Source organism: Rhineura floridana, chromosome 10, assembly GCF_030035675.1.
Source record: "Rhineura floridana isolate rRhiFlo1 chromosome 10, rRhiFlo1.hap2, whole genome shotgun sequence".
NCBI classification, from domain to species: Eukaryota; Metazoa; Chordata; class Lepidosauria; order Squamata; family Rhineuridae; genus Rhineura; species Rhineura floridana.
The window spans coordinates 80,008,854-80,031,320 of record NC_084489.1 but is presented as its reverse complement, the minus strand read 5'-3'; the positions used below and the strand labels follow the sequence as shown (position 1 = coordinate 80,031,320).

General features: G+C 43.9%; 1 protein-coding gene across 13 annotated transcripts in view; it reads right to left on the bottom strand.

The window, feature by feature from the left end:
* XYLB (xylulokinase) overlaps nucleotides 1-22,467 on the bottom strand; it is a 158,760-nt gene that overhangs the window by 29,845 nt on the left and 106,448 nt on the right. For 6 of the 13 annotated variants that reach the window (XM_061587652.1, XM_061587654.1, XM_061587655.1 and 3 more), the window contains 3 exons: nucleotides 10,253-10,311; nucleotides 4,191-4,278; nucleotides 2,078-2,172 (listed from right to left, as the gene is read on the bottom strand). In XM_061587652.1, the coding sequence (XP_061443636.1) occupies nucleotides 2,078-2,172; nucleotides 4,191-4,278; nucleotides 10,253-10,311 (242 nt within the window). Of the gene's footprint in view, nucleotides 1-2,077; nucleotides 2,173-4,190; nucleotides 4,279-5,327; nucleotides 5,476-10,252; nucleotides 10,312-22,467 lie in introns of those variants that run through there. The other 7 variants (XR_009758241.1, XR_009758242.1, XM_061587659.1 and 4 more) reach the window with 5 other exon arrangements.

The following is a 22,467-nucleotide window of genomic DNA, read 5'->3' as shown; positions in this document are numbered from 1 at the left end:
CACCTTTTTTTGCAGTTGTGACTAATATACACATTTTTGCAAGCATTTTCCCTGAATAAAATGCATTTTTGTATATTATTTTGCTAACATATTCATTTTTATGTACACTTTCCCCTAATATATGCATTTTTGTAAACACTGTTGGTTGGAAAATTTGCAAAATTTGGAGAACTGCTTATTTTGAAGGATGGCTGTGTTTCAGTGCTTGTATTGTTTCAGAAAGTATGATTTAGGTAAGTTCACCTTTAAATGCAAACTGAATCGAATGTGTCCTCCATCCCTCATCACTGAAAAGGGCTATGCCCCATTCTGTAACGTATAGTGCATCTTGCATTGTGTCCTGTGCTTTTCTCTGCCCCTACTTCCACATCGCTGGCCAACGCTAGCAGGGAAAAGCTCAGCATAATGATCCTAGGAAATGGAGTAAGTCGTTCTATACATTACACAGAGAGAAAGCTGCCATTTCAGACCCATGTTTCTCCTCCTCCCCCTCTTTTTTTTATGCTAAGTTTCATATCTAATTGAAAACTGCAAGTTCTCAATTCCTGGCATTGGCTGCTGCTCAGAATAAACTTGCTTAGTTTGAAACCAGAAGTGCCAGTCAGACTGTGCTGTAATTGGAACCCCTTGACAGTGTGCAGAAGAAAGAGAGATCACATCACAGAATCGTAGTTGGAAGGTGCCTATAAGGTCATCAAGTCCAACCTCCTGCTCAATGCAGAAATCCAACTTAAAGCATACCTGACAGGTGTCTGTCCAGCTGCTTCTTGAATGCCTCCAGTGTTGGAGAGCCCACCATCTCCCTAAGTCATTGGTTCCATTGCGGTACTACTCTAACAGTTAGGAAGTTTTTCCTGATGTTCAGCCAAAATCTGGCTTCCTGTAACTTGAATCATTATTCCGTGTCCTGCACTCTGGGACGATCAAGAAGAGATTCTGGCCCTCCACTGTTTGACAATCTTTCAAGTACTTGAAGAGTGCTATCATCTCTCCCTTCAGTCTTCTCTTCTCAAGGCTAAACATACCCAGTTATTTCAGTCTCTCCTCACAGGACTTTGTTTCCAGTCCCCTGATCATTAATTCCAGTAGTTTTCTCTCTCCATCTTATGCCAAACTGCAGGCCAAGACATGTGTCCCAAAGTATATGGGCTAGGACCCTCAGAGAGGCCAACCCTGGGAATTTGACCCACCATGCTAGAGTTATTTTTATATATAAGTATTTTGTTGTCATTGCTAATGCTTACTGCTGCAGTATATGTTAAAATTCTCAGGAGATGAATAGCCCCCAAGGACTTAATAAACAGTTCTAAACCCTTGACATCTCTACAATGACAATTTAATTCCACCCAAGACAGCTTCCACTGGTAGCAATAAGTTAATGCAATAAAACAATAAAACATGGTTAATGCAATAAAACAAGATAGGCATCCCAACATCAAGGTAGCTCAGTGCACAGCAGGAAACAACCAAAGCATAAACTACCCTAAAGCTTTACCATAACACAGTACTATGTTCTCAGAAACTCTAGTATCCTTATCAAGATCATCAGGCATACTCAGATTAGAAGATCAGCAGTGGTGGGCAAGTTTTCCTGAAAGACATCTTACCTACAACTTCCTCTGAAATGCACAGCCACAGGAGAGTGTTGGGTTAGGGTTCTACTGAATGTACACGGTGCAACAGGCCCCCAAATCTTTTGCAATGTGCAGGGTTCATCAGCATTCAGATTTATCTGGAAAGGGTTTCCTGAAGGTAGCAGTTTGCCAAAGGCATATCTATACAACACACTTAAACTGGCTTGGCAGCCATTCCTTCTTCCCAGGGAACCCTGGGTATTCCAAGGGAGACTCTCAACCCCCAAAATATTCCTTGAACAAAGAAGAAATTTAATCCAAATTCATCCCTATAAATACTGATCCGTGATATATCCAAAGGAAGAGATTTTTCCCACAATAAAATATCTCCTTTTGTAAACATTTTAATTATTAGCCATTCTGTTTTTAAAGCAGAAAGGAACTAAAAAGGGAAAGGGGGAGGGGAAAAAGTCAACCAATAAAATTGCCTAAAGCCACCTCACCTGAGCCACGCCAGCCATCGGAGTAGCAACTAATCTGGGCTCTGGTGCTAATTTCACAACATCAGTCAAGGACACGCTTGTCTCTTCCACGAGTCCTGCAATGAGGATCACAGACCTGATCAATGAGCAGAAACAAGATGAGAGATGTGCCTGGACTCCTTGGCAAATTAATACAATACATTGATCTTCCTTGGTCAGGTCAGCATTCAGAAGTGAAGGATAAAGGGTAAAGATCTTACATTCCAATGCACTTGGGCCTGGGCAAGCAGGGTTTCAGAGATTGAGTTTACGTCAGTCATTCAATTTGTTCCATGGAGGGCGCAGCTAGCCACAGAGTTGCAAGTTCAACAGTATCAGTAATCATTGAGGAATGCCAATAAGGCAGCAAACAGATGGGAAAATATGGAGAAGTAATAAATTCAAGGACAAGGCATGATAAAAAAAGAAAGAAAGAATGAGCTACAAAGAGAAGAAATTGGGGGCAAGGACAGGAAAAAGATTATCTCAGCTTTACAAATAAGTTCACAAATATTTTTGCTAGCCTATCTGCCCACACATATCCGTTCCAAAGGATTAGCCATGCTAGTCTGTTACAGCAAATACGCTGACCTTTGGATTGACAGATTTATTGTGGCAGAGGTTTAGATGGATATCATCATAATTCTGTAGGCTTTAAGGTGTCACAGGACTCTGTTTTGGGGTGAGTTTTACACATACTTATGTGGGACGTTTGTAACTTGAAAGAGAAAGGGAATTAGTCTTGGAGTGGTATTCAGCGAAGTCCTACTCAGAAATTAATGAACCTGGTCATGCCCATTAACTTCAATGGGTGTACTTTGAGAAGTACTAGCATTGTATACCACGCTTACTTACCCCACAGGCAATTATGCCATGATCTCTTTATAAGTCTAACATATTTACAAATGGTTTGAACTGAAGTGGTCTAGCAATCTTTCTCCTATGAAGAGTAAACACATCATGCGATCTTGAAAAGCACATGAGCCTCTACATTGGGTCTCAACAATTTATACCTATCGTTTATCCAATTCAGATGCCACCACTATGTGGGCATGGCTTTCTGCTTCTCTCCTGCAATGACCTTCTTCCACTTCATAGAATGCAGTTTCAGCAAGCCACACATGTTTAACAAATTGTGTGTGTTGCCTTGTATTGCATTACTGCCCAAGCGTCTAAGTTTGGGGCATTACAAAAGTTTGATATTTATTTATTTATTTATTTATGTCAAGCATTGTAGTGACTAGGAACGAGGACAGGCGAATGGCTTTTCAATAGCAGGGAGGAGAGGGGAAAAACCAGAACAGCTTAATGCAGGAGTTCCCAAACTGCGGTCTGTAAACCACCAATGGCCCACAAGCTTCATGGTCCGCAGTGGGTTTGTGGATTTGTGGTTGAAGATGGGAAATAGTCTGTCCATCACATTGACTACTCATACTACCTATGAATAAATTTGCCTAGAGCAGAGGGGAGAGTTGTCAGAGCAGTCTTATAAAATGAGATTGGACATGTTCATGGAGGAGAGGTCTATCAATGGCTATTAGCCCTTCTAGATTCACTGTGTAGGTCTTATCCACACCATGCATTTAAAGTGCATTTAACACACATTTAAAACACATGGCTTCCCTCAAAAGCTTTCCCCCACCTTGGGAACTTTAGCAGAGTTACAATCCCCAGCACCCTCAAACTACAGTTCCCAGGATTCTTTGAGGGAAGCTATGTGCTATAAAGGTATGTTAAAGGTGCTCTAGATGTATGGTATGGATGTGACCTATGTCAGTGAATATGCCAGTTACTGGGGGGACAAGCAGAGGAAAGAGCTATGGCCTTCATGCGCTGCTTGTCTGCTTCCCAGAGGCATTGGGTTGGCCACTATGGGGAACAGGAGGCTAGGCGGGCCATTTAGTCTGATCCAGCAGGGCTCATGTTCTTATATAGCCTGTTAGGTAATCTGATTCAAGATAACGTTGTAAAAAGAGCAAGTAAAGACATAAATTAAAAGCAATTATTGGCCTGCGGCAAGCACAGAAGGCAGCAACTGCAAACAAAGTTTTTGAACCCTGTTCATGCTGCTTAGAGGGTTCTTTGGTTGACTTACCATGGATTGCTCTGTAAGCAGATCCCAAACAGGCTGAATTAGCAGTGTCAATAGTGTAAACTGGAGCACTGAACACATCAGACAAGACCTGAGAAGTACCAGAAGCATCTGTTACAAGGAGACTGTGGGAAACAGGGGCAGTAGGCAGTTTTCTTTCCATGTCTGAGGCTTACAGGGAAACGTTTGCTTCCAGAGGAGGTCTTACACTGATAATTAGTAGAAGGAGAAGGGGCCACTGAAGTCCCTGGGCACTGAATCTGAAATACCACGTGATAAAGTCGGTTTCTATGGCTCTTGAGAGACTTGCCTCAAAATGATAAAGCAGAGGTGGGGATCCTTTCTCAGCCACAGGGCCACATCCCCTGCTGGAGGCCATGTGTCGGCAGTGGCCGGGGCAGAGGCAAAAGCAGCCAGAGCAGCAAATATGAATTTGACCTTTGTACAGTAGGCTAGTTTCTATACACACTCATGCCCCCTTCTTTGTCTTCCATCCAGGCAACCAAGAAGCATTATCAGAGTTCACAGACACATTCCAGCCGGCAAAAACACTCAAGGAGGTTGCAGAGGAGGGCCAGTGAGGGATGTGGCCTGGAGAGAAGGGTTGGCCTCAGGAGAATCCTAAGCACCAGATACAGAGGGCTTGGGAGGCCACATTTGGCACCCAGGCCTGGATGCTCCATCCCTGTGAAAAAAGGGTAGCAGGTGGGAAATCTGTGACGCTCTTCTGCAAATTATTGGTCTCTGAGGTTTTGATTGAAAAGCAAATTGGCCAATCACAGAACTAATAAGGAGGAACAGACTGTGTTGATCATACTATGTCAAAGTACATCCATCACTTTTTGAGAAGAAGCTCAGCTACTAAGTTCTGTATTGCTTTTAGTCCTAAGCTTTTGAAAGGAATTGAAAATAAAACTGCCGATATCATCATGCCATTATACAAATCTATGGTGCGACTGCATTTGGAATACTGTGTGCAGTATAGGTGGTCACCTCACCTCTAAAAGGATATTGTAGAGTTAGAAAAAGTTCAGAAAAGGGCAACCAAAATGATCAAGGGGATGGAAAAACTGTAAGCAAATTATTTTTCACTACTGCCAAGAAAGAGCTAGAGGACAGCAAAATAATGGCTTGCCTAAGACCACTTAGATCCTCCGTGGCACAGAGTGGTAAGCGGCGGTAACGCAGCCGAAAGCTCTGCTCACAGCCGGAGTTCGATTCCAACAGGGTCGAGGTCCACTCAGCCTTCCATCCATCCGTGGACGGTAAAATGAGTACCCGGCATATGCTGGGGGGTAAAGAAAGGCCAGGGAAGGAACTGGCAATCCCACCCCATATATACAGTCTGCCTAGTAAACGTCGCAAGACGTCACCCTAAGAGTCGGAAACGACTCGCACTACAAGTGCGGGGACACCTTTACCTTTACCTTAAGACCACTTAGTGAGTTCACTGAGGAGGCTAGATTTCAATCCTGGCTCTCTGCTCACACCCTCTAAGCCACTACACTGCACCAGCTCTTGAGGAGAACAAAGAAAATGGAGAAGAGTGACTTAAAGCCACAAATGGGGGAGAGACTCTAAGGAACTAAAAGCTGGCAGAAAATAGAGGGTGCACCATGACCTTCATAATCAATACACCAATCATTAATTGCACTGATTGGCAGGAAGGAGGAAGAAAGTAAAGGAGAGGATGACATTCTATCTTCTGGCTCACCTAAGACACACACTGAGAGGAGCAGAGCCAGAAAGCAGTTGTCTGCTAACCAGGCAAGGAAGCTTCTCCTCTTGGGGTTGTCTTTCTACAGGTCCTGGCTATCAACCAAGGGGAGGTACTTCCCAGAAGTAAAGACTACCCCACCCTGGAACTAGTGGAAAAAGAATACAGATATTGCTACATGCTACAATTACACACCTCTGTCATGTTGCTTGTATACATGCTCTGGGAAGACATAACCACTCATGGCTTCCAGCAGAAGAAAGAAACACAATTAGTGTAGTGATGGGCAGAGGGAGGTACGGCATTGTGCGAAGGACGTGCCAGGTAAGGGGAACGCGGCCCAGACATGTACTGACTGTGCCTTGTTCCGGTCCTTCGCACATCCGCAGGGTTGTTGGTTGTCCTTTCAGCCTGCCCTCGGATCTCCAGTTGCTGCTTTTAAATGCCAGATCGGTGCATAATAAAACCTCCCTTGTCCATGATCTGATTGTGGATGAGGCAGCCGATCTGGCATGTATTACTGAGACCTGGGTGGGTGAACAGGGAGGAGTTAGTCTTTCCCAGCTCTGCCCACCGGGGTACTTGGTTCAGCATCATGGTAGATCCGAGGGTCGGGGAGGGGGGGTCGCTGTGGTCTATAGTAGTTCCATCTCACTCATCAAGCACCATGTCCATGTAGTTACCGGTTTGGAGTGTTTGCACCTTGTCTTGGGTCAGAGGGACAGACTGGGAATCCTGTTGGTGTACCGCCCACCTTGGTGCCCAACAGCCTCCCTAACTGAGCTGACGGAAGTGGTCTCGGAGGTATTGCTGAGATCCCCCAGACTATTGGTACTGGGGGATCTCAACATCCATGCCGAGGCTACTTTATCTGGGGCGGTTCAGGACTTCATGGCTTCCATGACAACCATGGGGCTGTCCCAATATGTTAGTGGCCCAACACATGTGTCGGGGCACACTCTAGATCTTATTTTTGCTACTGGACATGGGGATGGTGATCTGGATGTGGGGAGTTTTACATCTCTCCCTTTGTCATGGACAGATCACCACTTGCTGAAGTTTAGACTTTCAGTGGCTTTTCCCCTCTGCAAGGTGGGGGACCTACTAAATTGGTCCACCCCCGGAGACTAATGGATCCTGAAGGTTTTCAAAGGGCTCTGGGGGATTTTCCGGCTGATAAGACTGGCGCTCCTGTCGAAGCCCTGGTCGAACTGTGGAATGCGGAGATGACCCGGGCTGTTGACACAATTGCTCCTGAGCGCCCTCTCCTGTGTAGAGCTCATACAGCTCCATGGTATACTCCGGAGCTGAGAGCGATGAAACAAGATAGGAGGCGGCTTGAGCGGAAGTGGAGGCGAACTCCCGATGGATGCAATTATGAGCTGATAAGTGCTTCCACTAAGCTGTACTCAAGAGCGGTGAGGGTAGCAAAAAAATAACATTTTGCTGCCACCATCAAGTCATCTCTTTGCTGCCCAGCGGAGCTTTTTAGAGTTGTCCAAGGGCTAATGCATTCTGGCCCTCAGGACATAGTAGAGTCATCGGTGACCCGCTGTGATGAGTTTGCTGGACATTTCCAGAATAAGATCTTATGCATCCACCGGGACTTAGACTCCCAGTTTATAGCAGCTGATCCTAGTGAGGTGTCCGGAGCACAGTCTTGTCATGTTTTATTGGATGAGTTTCAGTTGGTTCAGCTCGAGGACGTGGACAAGGTTCTTGGACAGGTGCGTGCAACCACTTCGGTACTAGATCCTTACCCCTCTTGGCTTATAAAAACTAGCAGAGATGGAACAGCTGGTTGGGCCAAGGAAGTGATAAATGCCTCTTTACGAGAGGGAGTGGTCCCTGGCCGTCTGAAAGAGGCGGCAGTGAGACCACTTCTGAAAAAACCTTCCTTGGACCCAGAAAATTTCAACAGCTACAGACCAGTAGCGAACGTTCCATTCCTGGGCAAGATCTTGGAACGAGTGGTTGCTGGCCAGCTCCAGGCGCTGTTGGATGAAACTGATTATCTACATCCATTTCAATCGGGTTTTAGGCCTGGTTTTGGCACCGAGACAGCCTTGGTCGCCCTGTATGATGACCTATGTCGGGAAAGGGACGGAGGGAGTGTTACTCTGTTGATTCTCCTTGATCTCTCAGCGGCTTTTGATACCATCGACCATGGTATCCTTCTGGAGAGGCTCGCGGAGTTGGGAGTTGGTGGTACTGCTTGGCAGTGGTTCCGCTCCTACTTGGCAGGTCGTCTCCAGAAGGTAGTGCTTGGGCAACACTGCTCGACACCGTGGGTTCTCCAATGTGGAGTCCCACAGGGGTCAGTTCTGTCTCCCATGCTTTTCAACATCTACATGAAGCCGTTGGGTGCGGTCATCAGGAGTTTTGGAGTGCGTTGTCATCAGTACGCTGATGACACGCAACTCTACTTCTCCTTTTCATCTTCTTCAGGTGAGGCTGTCAATGTGCTGAACCGTTGCCTAGCCGCGATAATGGACTGGATGAGAGCTAACAAACTGAGGCTCAATCCAGACAAGACTGAGATGCTGTTGGTGCGTGGTTTCTCTGATCAGGTGGCGGATATACACCCTGTCCTGGACGGGGAGTAAGGAGCGGGTTCATAGTCTGGGAGTCTTTTTAGATCCTTCCCTGTCACTTGAGGCTCAAGTAGCCTCGGTGGCACGGAATGCATTCTACCAACTTCGGTTAGTAGCCCAACTCCGTCCCTACCTGAGCAGGGAGGACCTCACATCAGTGGTACATGCTCTGGTAACCTCGCGATTGGATTACTGCAATGCGCTCTACGTAGGGCTGCCTCTGAAGACAGTCCGGAAGCTACAGCTTGTGCAAAACGCGGCGGCCAGACTGATAACGTGGACCAAGCGGTCCGAACACATAACACCTGTTCTGGCCCGCTTGCACTGGCTTCCAATATGCTTCTGGGCCAGATTCAAAGTGCTGGTTTTAACCTATAAAGCCTTATACGGCGCGGGACCACAATACCTGCTGGAACGCCTCTCCCGATATGAACCTGCCCATACACTACGTTCTATATCAAAGGCCCTCCTCCGAGTTCCGACTCATAGAGAAGCTCAGAGGGTGATAACTAGAACTAGGGCCTTCTCAGTGGTGGCCCCCAAACTCTGGAACAGTCTCCCTGATGAGGTGCGCTTGGCGCCGACGTTACTGTCTTTCCGGCGCCAAGTCAAAACCTTCCTCTTTTCTAAGGCATTTTAATCTAACTTAATTTAGTTTTAATATGTGTTGTAATTGCTTTTAGTTTTCTTATTCTTTTACATTGTTGTTGTATTTTACTATGGAATTTTTGTATATTTTTGCACTTTGTTGTACACCGCCCAGAGAGCTATGCTAGTCGGGCGGTATAAAAATCTAATAAAATAAATAAATAAATAAATTGCAAGGGCAGTTGCTGAATTTGAAAGGCAACAGCATTTTATTTTGGCCTTGGTCAACGACGGCTGTGCAAATGTTGCGGTTTTCCATTAAAGTTTGGCATGATCCCCGTTTCCCCCTTGGTGTCACATCCCAAGTTTCCAGAAGCCTTGGATAATGACTTCAAGGCAGAAGGGGGCCTCTACTGGTGCATGTCAGCAAGACAAGAGTCTGCTGCAGCTCAGAGCAAGGAAACAGTGGGTGGGGAAAGCGCTGTGTGTGCTCTTCTCACCAACAGTGGCTGGTGCCCATTGGGACGTAGAGCGGAAAGCAGAGACTCCAAGGGTAGGTGCAGGCAGAGCCAATGACAGGCACAGCCAACTGACACTAGCTTTGTCCCCTGTTGAGTTCTACAAAGGCGACACTGAGACTAAGGAACAGGAAGCTGCCAGCCAGTGCCACCCTCTGGACTAGTTGGAAGTAAGAAAGGTGGGGGCTGGCTGAGAGCAGTCTGAAACTGATGGAGCAGTGTCCCATTCACTCTAATGGACTTGCCCCACTGCTTCTCACACTTGCAATCACCCCCTCTCAAATTATTCTTTTAATAGTAAAAACAGTCCTTGAATAAGCAGCAATAGCAGTAGTTGTGTTCGGACTACTATTTAAGCAATATCCATTTCCCTTGGGAGCTTTCACTAGCGACTCTCTAAGTCTAGAGGTTAACCCAACCCTGCCCTGCCTACCTACAACTTGTGTTTCCTATCTGCTTCTCACTACTGGCTAAGGGCCAAATTGCACAGTTAGCGCTTGGCTTTTTAAAAAAATTAGTATTTGTTTAGCCCTAACTCCTGGCTCAAGATCAATCCCCTCCAGTTCCTGAATCTCTACCCGACAGCAAAAAAACAAATGGCTGAAAGAGCATACTTGGGTGATCACAAATGCAGGAAGCCACACTTACTTGTAAGATGGCTTTATTGCAGGATGCCCCACCAGTAGCCAGGATTCTTGTTGTTGGCACTGCAAAGCAAAAGGAGAAGAGAAATTAACGTGTAATGTTCTCCCATTTATACTACAATGGTTATGATGGGTGTTTGCTTATACTAGCCCAAAATGCACAGTTTGGCTCTGAGAGCATTGACTGAAAGTTGATTCACACAGTGCTTTGCTTACACAAAGTGTCTGCTGACAATGCCATGTGCTGAGTTTCCACTTGCCACGTTATGCTCCGTAGACATACGCTGGGGACATGGTGAAGTTGGTGAACCACTGCTTCACCACAAACTGAAGTCAACCTACATTTCAAGGCAATAAAGAGGATCCTGGAAATCAGCACTGAATCCATTGTTTATACTGCTGAGCAGGAGAGGTCCTCCAAGCAACACAAAGTGGCAAGCTCCGGCCTTTGTCTCCAGCTTGGAGCTGGAGAACAGGGCTAGGATCTTCCCTATATTTGCACTGTGCCCTCTCAGACTCACCACCACTGTGTGGACAAACCTTGCCCATTCCTCAGTCTAAGGGTGCTTCCAAAGTGTTGCTATTTTCAGGTTGTATTCAATCACATACAGGTTGCACAATTAAATTTATTTCTTTATTTATTACATTTGTATACTGCCCCATAGCCGAAGCTCTCTGGGCAGTTTACAACAATTAAAACATTAAAAACAAATATACAAATTTAAAAACACAATAAAAGTGGATCTGGAACTTTTGCACAACAAACCTGGTTCTTCAAAAGACTGGACTTTTGAGATAATGAAAGTGACGGGGAAATGCACTGGAAAGTATGGGGCAACATTTGTTTGATGTAACATCATGCAACCTCCCAGCAAACAAATCAGAATGAATGCTCAATAGACAGGCCATCTGGAAGCACCCTAGGTTTAAGGCAAAGGATGGGCCTCTTCTCATCACCCCTGCCATAGGGTGATCCAGTACTCACCATGGCAAGAGCAGTGAGCAGAACTGTGGAGCCCTGGAAATAATTTGATATTGCAGCTTTTTAAAAATTATGTCTGCTCCTGTTCGGGTTTTCATTACACAAACATCCATTGGAAGGTGAGCAGTAAAGTCAATAAAATTCCTGAAAAGATAGATATATCCCTATCAATGTCCACAAGTGAGACATCAATGAAATTTTGGCAAACCCTAGCAATATATTAATGAAATTTAGTCCAGACCTCAATCTTTAGCAAAGAAGAAAAAAAATCACTTAATCAAATGCATACCCAATCTTTCCTCCAAGCAAATCAAGATATACACGTCCATAGTGAGAAAATTCTCCTCAAATTTTGTATCATCCTCATTAGACAAACAGGTTAGTAGGACAGGTAACTGATTGCCTACTATCCACATGAGGTTTCTGAGCCCAAACTTGGGCTCAGACTTTCACAATGCAGCCAACAGCTCAGCAGGGAGGAGACTTCATTCCACCGATAAATTTAATCAGATCTTCCTCTTTCGAGGATATTCAGCGATGCACAAATTGGGTTTAAAAAGCCATTAAGATCTCTGTCAATGTCAGTAAACAAATAAACCACACAGCCGAGTGATTCCTTGGAGAAAACAAGTTTCAATTATACCTGCGCACAATGACAGAGCCCTGCCAATATTTTCAGAAACATGTCACTGAAAACCAGTGAAAAATAGCTGCTAAAACCACTAGGCTTAGAAAACAAGGGAAGACAAAGAAGAAGGAAACTCACAGACAGAAAACAACACTCAACAAAAATTCTAAAAACCTTATGGTTTAGTCCAGAAGATGTCGTTCTTCTTTTTTCCATGCCATAAGCAAGGGACCAAGAAGTTTACATCAAAACAGATGTAGAGTTGTGGCTCTGATTCTCCTTAAATAAGGCAAGTCCAGCCCAATATTTATTTATTTAACTGCATTTGTATAGCGCTTACTCAGACTAAAGACCTCTCAACAGTTTTCAAAAGAGAAGGAGGCCCAAACAGCTGCACTGCATCATCGGAGAGCAGGTGCATCCCACAGTTCCTTATGAAGTTGCAAGAAATGCTGGGACATTAGTCTCCAAATGCATTCTTATATCATTGGCACCTTCCCCATTTCAAAAGAAGAAATAAAACTGGAAAAAGTAGAGAAAAAGGCAACCAAAGCAATCAGGGGATCAGAACAATCCCCCTACAAAGAAAGATGGACGCATTATAGGCTTTTTAGTTGTGGTTTCCCCCCTTCATCTAAGGAGATATTTGAGAGAACTTTACAAAATTATACATGGTATGGAGAGAACTTTTAATCCCTTTCTCATAATACTAGAACCCAGTGGTCATCCAACAAAATTGATCAGCTATAGATTCAGGACAGACAAATACTTCTTCACACAATGCATAATTAATCTTTGGAATTTACTGTCACAAGATGCAATGGCCACTAGCTTTGGCCTGCCTTGACCAATGGCCACACACTTTCTAACTTTACTTGTAGAACGAAATTAAGAACATAAAAAATGCCATGCTGAGTCAACCAAAGGTTCATCTAGCCCAGCACTCAGTGAATGCAGGGCATGCCCATGGACTCAGGCCCAGAGCTACAGACTAGATTTAGTTCCCAGAAACAAAGTCCAAAGCAAATCCACAGAATGCTTGCTTTGAGGGTCCCTATAAGAAATCCACAAACCCTGTCTCACCCCAATTTTAGACAAATTATGTCCCCTTCTAAAAGCTAAGGAGGCTGGACAACTTCCAGCTCCCCTGTAATGTGAGCACTGAATTCACCCAAATTCAACCCCACCCCCAAGCACATCTGATTGTCCTTGTAAAATAAGTCCTAGAAATTTTAGGCAAACCAAGCCTTGACTGGAAGGCAGCCTTTGGGCATGGTTCTAATTCCCCAGGATGAGCAAAAAGAGGGGGAACCAAGCCTGGTACATTTTCCAGGAGGTAATCAGGATGGTGAGCCAAACAGAGACTAGTATGGAGTCTTAAACCAGGAGCCCCACATAGACTTGTGATCCAAAAGCCTGTCTGGAGTTTCCAGGAACCTAGATAATAGATGTTCCCAGTGGTCAACCAAGGCGCAACTGGTCAACAAACATGAGATGGGGCTGAGGGAGAAAAATAAACAGGGCCAGAGAAATCCTGACACCGTGCCCTGGTGAGATTGTCAGTAAAAGCCTATGAACTCTACTTGTCCTCAGTAGAAAAAAGTGCTAATAGGCTTTGCAGAGCAACAAAAGCTGAAATCAGAAGCAGACAGAGGAATCAGAAGAAGAAAGTGCACTACTCGGGAAAAACCCTGTTGTTCTGGCTTTCTGAGATGTTTGGTTAGGTTACTTGAGACACTGCTCTACCAGACATCAAAGCCAGACTGAATCAGTACTTATCAAGGAAATAATTCTGAAACTATCTTCATCCCCAGCTGCTGACTGTAACATAATTAAAGGGACAAAATCTTCTCTTGGAACAATGTGCTCCTGCTCTGCATGGCTTGTATGAAGCCACTTCTGTCATTCTGGGCTGAAGTTTGCAGATGACAGAGGGATGGGGGATCTCTCTACAGAGAGAGACAGAGAGAGAGAGAGAGATCTCGCAAATGATTTTGCAGAGCTGGCAAAGGTTCAGAAAAGGGCAACCAAGATGATTAAGGCTTTGGACGAACTCTCCTACAAGGAAAGATTACAACATTTAGTTTAGAGAAAAGGCAAGTAATGGGGTGGGGATATGATAGAAGCATAGAAAATTATGTATGGTGTGGACTAGAAACTGGATAGGTTTTCTCCCTCATCTGATAGCACTAGAATCAGGGCTCATGTAGCGAAGTTAAATGTTGGAAGGTTCAGGACAAAAGGAAATACTTATTCACACAGCGCATAGCTAACTATGGGATTTACTCCATAGTTTATGGAGATGTAGTGATGGTCACCAACTTGGATGGCTTTAAAAGCAATTTAGGCAAATGATAAGGCTACCAATGACTACTAGTCTAGTCATGATGGCTATATTACTGCCAGTGTCACCGGCAGAATGTCTCTAAATACCCCTAAATATCACAAGAAGGAGAATGTTATTGTGTTCATGTCCTGCTTGTGGGCTTTCCCATAGGCATCTGTTTGACCACTGTGAGAAAAGAATGCTGGACTAGATATCGCTGCAGTCTGATCCAGCACAGCTCTTTTTATGTTCTTTCCTGCAGAGTTTTGAAGGGCAGTGTTCTGTTCTTCAAATAAGGCCAGGCATTTCTTTGCAGCCTCTGTCCTCCTAACTTGCCAAGGATGCACAAATCACAGAACCAAAGAGGGTGCATGATAAAATGAGCACATGTAGGCCCAGGATTTGATAGAGGGTCACAATCTCAGGACTTTGCATACAACACCAAAAAACATATGGCTGGCTCTATATAATTTGTGTTACAATCTCAGTCTTCCTTTAGCTTGGACTCAAGATTTTAAATAAGGAACAGTTGTGGCCATATCACTGACCACATTAAGACTGCAAGCTTCAGCAAACAGACAACCTAATAAACCGAAGGAATCCTTTGAAGAATCACTCTAGTTCTCCATCAACCTGCGTATGGAGATCGGTAGCTGATGTGTCCCTTAACAAGCAAGCACCAGGTGGTACCAATCTATTCACTGGGCAAGGTTCTCACTAACAGGATGGTGGTGTTGCCTAGCAACAAGAAGATACTTAAGGCTTGAAATTTAGCTTACAGAAATCTAACAGCCTGAAGAGAAACAAAGCCACACTCTCATCAAGGATTTATTATTATTTATTTCATTTGTAAACCACCCTTCATCCCCATAGGATTCCAGGGCAGTATGTGACATAATCAGATAAAATGCATCATCATAGAACAGTATTTAAAACAGTTAGAAGTCTTATTATCTAATAACAATACAACCATAAGCAATTTCTATCCAGCAGCAGACAAAATAAGAACTGCTGGCCTCCACAGAGTGTTTATCTCTCAAAAGCCCAAAGGAGAAAATACATCTTCAGTTGTCATTGGAAAGCTGACAATGAGGGAGCAGCGACTCCTCCATACAGAAGGAGACTGTGGGCCCATCCATACCTAACTGCAAAATCCACATTTCCCATACTTAGTTGGCGCCCTCGAGATCCACACATGTCCTGTTTGTAGTCGGATTTATATTGTGAAACCCCAATTTTCAAGCATCCATACATGTGGGCTTTTTTTTTCTCTAAAAAGCTTTAGCACTGGCCACTCCCCTAAGTCCATCCCTTTTCAGTGAATGGTCCATAACAGTCCTTTGCTTTTCGTATACTTTTTTGAAAGAGCACAGAAACGTATATCTTTTTTTAAAATTCCCACACATACACAGGTTTGCAAAAGGGCAAAGTTAATGGACCCCCCCCCCAAGTGCAAGCAAAATAAACATCTGGGCTGTTACATGTAACATAGTGTATGCTAAGGATGGGAGCTGCTGGTTACTCCCGATTCCACTGAATTTGTCAAACTGGGAGGCAAATCCCTTTCTGTGTGATTGTTTCCCAGTTTTGAAAGGGATATCCTTCTGCCCAGTGCACCCACCAAATCTCCTCTTCATACCTCCTTCCTCCAAATTGTATTAGATTCTCCACCACCCACCATGGGAGAAAGCACCAGATCATCCATCAATCAGTTTCAAGTTAGCAAAGGGAGGAGCCAGATTAGTCAGTTTCAGGCTTAATGGGAAAGAACATAATTTACAGTGTGTGCGCTCACACACATACACACAAACACACATACATACAGAGAGAGAGAGAGAGATCTGGCTGCCTGCCTCTTTCATGTGTTTGGCTCCTCCTCCCATCCCCATCAGCTGTTGGGCAGGAAAAGAGAGGCTTTGCCTGCTGCTGGATCGGCTGCAAAATCAATGCCACATTAAAGTACTACAGCTTGCTCCTCTCCCCCCCCCTTTCCCCCTGTCAGCCCAAGGAAGCTCAGGTAAAAACATCCTCGTGTTTTAAACCCTGTGTTTTCAATGAACTGTTCGTGTAATATCGCAAAATAGATTTTAAATGGAAATATTATTCATTAAACATTTAATTTTACGTCTGATCGCAAAACAGTACTTTTTAAAAAACCCAATGCCATACAGTTACAGAAGCCAGAAGGAGGAAGTACTCCAGTTCAGTACCAGAAGCAGGAATGAACTGTAAGGCAGAAGGAGGAGGCATGGGCAGAGGGTGGATCCAACTTCAGTACCAGAAATGGAACTGATTATTGGTGGGAAGGAGACAGGGGGCTTGGCATATGACGGAGGAACAGCCATGGACCGCCTGTTGCAGGAAAGTCCACGGCATTGCGTCCGAGTACATGGACGTTAATGCGATTATTGATACAGGGAAGCATATCAGTTTTTCAGTGGTATTTCTAATGTGGATTTGTGAATGCGAAAATCTGTACTAGCTTGCAACGTCATATGGACAATGGTGAATTAATGAGGACACAAAACAATAACATTGCAGATTATACAGTCGTATGGATGGGCCCTGTGTGTGTGGAGGCAGAGCCACCCTCCCAACACCAGCATTGCTGCAGCTTAGGCAGGTTGAGGCTGTGTGAATGCACCAGTAGAGCCAATCCAGCACTCCTGCCTGTGTGGTCCATTGAGCCTTGACCACCACCCCACCCCACCCCATCCCCATCCCATCCCAGTTCATGTAAGCTACAGTGATGCCGGTATTGGGCGGAAGGCTCTGCCCCACCACACGGGCTGCTCCTGCCTCCATAGGAAGGAAACTCCACAATCAAGAAGGCACTATCCTGTGTCCCTGCTGGACAAGCTAAACCCGTCAATGGGGCTATAAACAGTGCTTCCCCCATCGATCTCAAGGCATGGGTCTGCAGACAGTGAGACAGGTGCTTCATTAAGTATTTAAATCCCAAGCCATTCAGGTCTTCACGCATCAGTAATACTAACACTCATTATTAGCATATTTTCAGAAAGCATAATAAATAGGCAAAACAGGACAAACCTGCTGACAAGAAAACTGTAACATGCACTTGATTAAATTAAAGGCTGATGATCAAACCAGTAGCTCATCTGGCTGAGAAAACGCTCGAGCGGTATAACAAGCTAGTGATATGAGCTGAGCGTCAGGATATCCTCCGTTCCAATGAACACACACAAGTTGGCCTTATGAAAGTCACTTTCTCTCAGCCCTCAGCATTAAAGACAGTATGTCCATTAATGGTTATAATTCATGATGGCTGTATAGGTTCAGAGACAGTATGCCACTAGATACCAGTTGCTGGAGGACAATGGAAGAGCAGGCTGTTACCCTCATGTCCTGTCTATAGGCTTGTCAGAGGCATCTGGTCGCTCCTGTGAGAAACAGGCAGTTAGATTAGATCAGGCCTTTGGTCTCATCCAGCCAGGCTCTTCTTATCAGTGGTGTAATGGAGCAGCGATAAGCACTCCCTTTTTTTTTTCCACAGCAGCGACAACGATGTAATCTTCGGGGGAGTTATTTGCTAGTCTTCTGCATGCCAAATGAATAAGCTTTTTTCCAGAGAGAAACCCACCAAATAATCTACACAGAGGAAGAGGTAGCTTGCACAGCTAAGAGTTGAACTCCCACATTTATTTTGGGGAAAAATAAATCCAAAGTCCCTTCATTACAAGCAACCAAAATGTCACAAAGCGAGCAAGCTTTTGAGTCCACCACAATTCCTTATCAGGCTGGATATTAAGCAAAGTGGGAGAGGGCAAAAAAAAAAAAAAGCTGACTTGATATCAAAGTCGTAATGTCTGCATTGGTCGAAAAACAATTTGCATAGTGTAGTCTTAGAACAGGCATAGTTATGGGGAGGGAGTGGCTATGGTGGTTATCATGAAGAGCGCCTGCACTTCAGAACTGACCAGTATACCACTGGTTCTGATTTTCTTACTCTTGGGCTACCTCAAAAGATTGTTGTAAGGACTGAGATCACTGAGTTTTATGAACTCTTGGAATATGTTAAATGCCAAGTCTTACTATAAATGTAAATGCAATGTATTGATATTAGGGGTGCCAGCACCAATTTAAATGTTTGTTCACATGCTTTAGATCTGTTGAGGAGTCAAATGTTTATATTACTCATTCAGCACAAAATTAGATTTTGCCCACACATACAGACTTCTGTGAGTATAGAAATGTAATGTAAGAAGCCATGCAAATCTGCTTCACATAGGTCTGGGTTCTCATGATGTCATTTACACAGAGACCTATTACTACTATCAAAGCCAAGGCAGGCTTTATTCCATGTTTGGATTCAGAGACATTTGAACAAACTACACAGAGAGTACACTTGGAAACAAGCTGAAAAATCCTTTAAATGTGTGCTATAAAATCCTGGTTTTAATTATCACTGAATGTCACCAAACTCTTCTGCGCTGCTTTAAAAAATACAGGGACCGTGCAGAAGTGAACGGCACTGAAACTGCCCTTGAATGACATAGGTCTAAATGACTTTCTCTCCAGAACATTCTCATGACCCTAGCAAGAACAAATCAGTTATGGAAAGACAATGAAGGATGGCAAGAGAAATGACTGTAATAGAATTAATCAGAAGTGATACACCCTGTTCATCCATCCATCCATCCATCAACCCATCCAGAGAAAGCCCAACTTGTTGCTCCCCAACTCCTCTCATTCTCTGGACTCTCGTTAAAGAACAAGATCTGCAATGGACACATACACAATCTCTGTGGCTAGCAAAGAACACTTGAACAGGGCCAGCCAATGGCTCATTGCACAATCAGAGATCTGGAAAAGGTACAGAAATGACCAAGCAAATTATTAAGAAGTTGCAGCACCTTCCTAATGAAAGAAGGTTAAAGCATTCTGTGGCTTATTGATGTAGGAAAAAATAACTAAAGGGGGGGGCACGTTCGACCGTTATAAATTAATGAATTGCATGGATAGGATAGACAGAGATTTTGCCCTTCTCAATCCTCTAAAGCTCAGATCTCCAAATAAAATGCATTAACACTTCTTCATGCAATGCATAACTAAAGTATGGAATTTACTACCACCAGCTATGAAGATGGCCGCTACTTTAGATTTTTTTTAAACAAGGGATTAAACAAATCCTTGAAGAATAGGTCTATCAGCAACTTTGAGACATGACAGCTATACAAAAACTCCATGCCCAGAGGCAGAATGCAGGGGAATGGCAATTTCTAGAGGACAACAGAACAAGAGAGGGCTGTCGCACTCATGTCCTGCTTCTGGGCTTTCCTGAAGTGTCTAGTTGGGCACTGTGGGAAACAGAATGCTGGACAAGATAGGGCTTTGGTCTTATCCAGCAGGAATCTTATGTTTTTAATCAGGAAAGCACTTACACTCTCCCTCTCTCTCTCCCCCCACCCAACCTTTTCCAGATATGGAGTTCCTAAAGGTACCACTGCCCCCTGTGGTCAGATATATGAAAATATTTGGCAAAATGCAATCCCATTTTGAGATTTTGTTTAAATGTTAAAAACTGTGTGTGTGTGTGTGTCAAAACTGCCTTTCAAATTAAGCACTCCGTTCAGATTTTAAACATGAGAAAAGCTACCATCATTTCTCAAATTCACACACCGTTCAGAAATCAATGTCACTGGTTCCTCCATTTGTTGGTCTCCTAAGTATCTTTTCTCCTTTCTTCCAATTTGGCAACATTCATTCCTCGCTGCAAGGTGCCCAGAACTGATGGCGCTTAGCTTCAAGTTCTCTGGCACACAAAAACATTAACATTCGCCAGACTCTTCTAAGAGGGGCTGTTCCAAGAGATAAAACAATGCCCTGCTGGAGTAGCCAAATGAAGCTAAGCAAGTGAAGTTCCATTCTCAGAAATGAATCTATGTGCACTGTGTAGAACAATTCCATGTTTAAGTCCAGAACAAGAACCACCAGCAGGGCAAAAAATAAAGCTTTGTTACAGCTGCAGTAAGTCAAAGGGTCCCCAGTTCCAATGTCCTTTGAGTGGCACTTCCTATTTTCATGCAGCCACCACTGTTAGGCAAATTGTCTTGCTCCATAAAGATGCTGGGCCAGATATCTTGATTAAATCATTGCAATGTGCTGTATGTGGGGCTGCCCTTGAAGACAGTTCAGAAGCTCCTGCTAGTGCAAAATGCAGGAGCTAGGTTACTGACTGGCTCCACAAAATGGGATCTTAACAATCTGCACTGGCTGCCTGTTTACCACTGGGCCCAATTTAAGACACTCACTTTGGACTATAAAGCTCTATACAGCCTAGGGCCCACCTCTTGCTAGCATGACTGCGTTTTAAGCAAGAGTGGGTAATCTGTGGCCCTCTAGACATTGCTGGACTACAAACCATCATCCTTGACCATTGACCATTCTGCCTGGGGCTGATGGGAACTGGAGACCAATGAGATTTGGAGTGCATAGGTTCCCGCCTCTTATTTTAGATGCTGGGCCAGGTCTGTTTTGTTGGCCGAAGCCCGCTTTTAGCTGTGTCTTGATATTGGTACTAATGGTTCCTCTACATTATTTTAACCTATTTTTAGGTTGCTCTTGTTGCTGCTGTTGTTGCTGCTGCTGTTGCTGCTGTTGTTGCTGCTGCAGCTGCTGCTGCTGTTGATATATTACAATGTAATCATCATCATCACCACCACCACCATCATCTGAAATTTGTAAGCTGCCCCGAAGGCTGTTCTAATGGAAAGTGGAATATAAATCTTTTAATTAAATGAAATTATATATAGGGTTCGAATCCCCACATAGCCATGAAGCTCACTGGGTGACCTTGGGCCAGTCAATGCCTCTCAGCCTCATGAAAACCCTATTCATACGGTCGCCATAAGTCAGAATTGACTTGAAGGCAGTACATTTACAGTTTTATATATACTTTAGAGGTCTAAGGCAAGTAACAATGCACAAGCAATCAAAAGCCTTAAATGTAAAAAAAAAAAACCCAAAGCATCAATAAACACCAAAAGAAAGGCATGCTCATCCTTGGCAACATTTGCCCAGATAAAAATATTGATTTGACTTTGAGAAAATTCACAGGCTTCAACAGAAAGAACTCTGCCAGAAGAATGCTGTGGAGCTGCCACTGAGGATACTTCACTCTCCCTCCCCTCCATGTCCTCATATTTTGGGATTTGGCCCATGGAAGGCACAAACATGAGGCTATTCTCAGATGACCACAGAGATTACATGGAGGCACAGCAGGCGCAGTCCTGAAGGTTAAATAGGGCTTGCTTAGAGTTGTCATTGAAATGTCACCTAAAGAGAGTTTTAGGATTCTTTCTAGATTTTTGCTAAGGAAATAAAAGAAGCAGAGATGGGAAACTGAAACTTTTTTTTTTTACAGTCTCCCAAATTCCCAGAAGATCCTCTGGGGGATCCTCCTAAACGTCTCCTACTAAGCCTTGAAGCTTTGACTGATTAGCAATAGTAGAATTATACAAATATGGTCAATCTATATAATTTTCTAGATGTTACAGAATTCACATTTTCTCTGAGTAAAATTGGGAAGGGGGGCAGAGGAAGAGTCAGCATGGTGCAAAAAATGTCCACATTGAAAGAAATACCCCTATCTGAATGAGGCCTCACATTATTGTGTACTTAGCATAATGGTTAAACACCCAAGCCAGAAATTGTAATTGTGTAGAACATTATCCTTGGGCCGTAACATTAAAAGCATCCATAGAGATATTTTTTTCTCCTTTTCCATTGCTCAAGACCAGCAAGGATTGTACACACGGAGAAGGGGGGGGGATTCATTGGGGAATTGCAACTGGCCACAACTCGCTTGCACATGCCCATTTCATGTTTATAGACGTGCATCTCCCATTCACACTTGACAGTCTTCACTTTGGCAAACACCAAACTTGCTGTGAAAAGTGTGAATTGGCCAAGTGTGGAGCAGGCTGCTCATCTCCGAGTCTCTCTATATAGAGACACATGCTATCAATATTCACTGTATTCCCAGAAATAGTACAGTATTAAATGTTGGCTCCCACCAAAAAAAGAAAAAGAAAAAAACATATTCTCTCTTCATTAATACTTTAAAAGGCACAGAAGGTTTTGTATGCTGAAAAGGTTAATTATACCATGAATAAAATTAAGTACTTGAATAAACTGTATGTTTTACAGGTAATGGAGGCTGAAGGGGCATACATTCGTCTAGCACAGAAGAGAAAGCCTGTTAGGTATCAGTAAGAGCTGCCAAGCAGCCAAATGAAGTATTAACAAGCAAAGAGTGGAAGC